This window comes from Sinocyclocheilus anshuiensis, unplaced genomic scaffold, assembly GCF_001515605.1.
Source record: "Sinocyclocheilus anshuiensis isolate Anshui unplaced genomic scaffold, SAMN03320099.WGS_v1.1 scaffold332, whole genome shotgun sequence".
Classification (NCBI taxonomy): domain Eukaryota; kingdom Metazoa; phylum Chordata; class Actinopteri; order Cypriniformes; family Cyprinidae; genus Sinocyclocheilus; species Sinocyclocheilus anshuiensis.
In genome coordinates this window covers 1,129,070-1,129,955 of record NW_015554181.1, presented here as the reverse complement: position 1 = coordinate 1,129,955, position 886 = coordinate 1,129,070, and the positions used below count along the sequence as shown (strand labels likewise).

The 886-nt window shown below is 41.3% G+C and overlaps 1 protein-coding gene across 3 annotated transcripts in view; it reads left to right on the top strand.

Annotated features, from left to right (window-relative positions):
* The window catches only part of LOC107671034 (bicaudal D-related protein 1), a 40,970-nt gene that overhangs the window by 30,266 nt on the left and 9,818 nt on the right, over nucleotides 1-886 (top strand). For all 3 annotated transcript variants that reach the window (XM_016463875.1, XM_016463874.1, XM_016463876.1), the window contains one exon: nucleotides 431-610. In XM_016463875.1, coding sequence (XP_016319361.1) covers nucleotides 431-610 — 180 coding nt within the window. The remainder of the gene's footprint in view (nucleotides 1-430; nucleotides 611-886) is intronic.

Below are 886 nucleotides of genomic sequence, written 5' to 3'. Positions count from 1 at the left end.
ACACAAGAAAAAAAAAAAAAAAAAAAAAAAAAATGAAAAGGACAAAAATGTCCAAAAGGCCGCACAAGGGTTAATTTAGCATTATAGACAGTCTAATAGAGCATAACAGTGAGTACTGAGCTCTGAGATGAATCACGACATTACAAACACTGATTTATTTCTATTATCAGACACTTGTGGTTGTGGAATAAATGAATCATAGGTGACAAAAATGCCCGAGAATAGCGTATTTACACAATGACATGAGTAACTGCACACACTTCCTTTAGTATGACGCTTCATGCACACTGACAGACGAGTCGCGTTCGGCTCGTTTATTTCTCAGGAGTGAGCTAACTAAGCATCCCTTGTTGAACGGGTTGTTTTTGTACCCAGTGTGTTCCCTCAGGTGTGTTCTGAGTGTTTTCTGACTCTCGTGTGTTCGTATCAGCTGTGCCAGAGTCAGCTGGAGCTGCAGGAAGTGCGTGTGTCTCACCGGCAGCTGAGCGCTTGTCTGGAGGAGCTGATGGAGGAACACAGTCTACAGGGCTTCAGTCCGAACCCACACAGCCTCCTCTGTGAGATCGAGCAGAGCATGGAGCAGGAGGAGCTGGAGCAGGAGAGAGAGCAGGTACATCAGCCATGCACCGCCCACTTAGACAGGAAGAGACACCGTTTGCTTACTGAGTAACTTTTAGTTTCAATCATAGAGCACTCATTCCGTTCACTGATCATCTAACGATTATTGTACAATTGTTCAAAAGTTTAAAATTATTTTTTCAGTTAGAAATCCTTGACCACATGGATTGATTAAAAGTGCCATTTATAATGTTACAAAAGACTTCTATTTCAAGTAATTGCTGTTCTCTTGAACTTTCTATTCATCAAAGAATCCTGAAAAATAAAA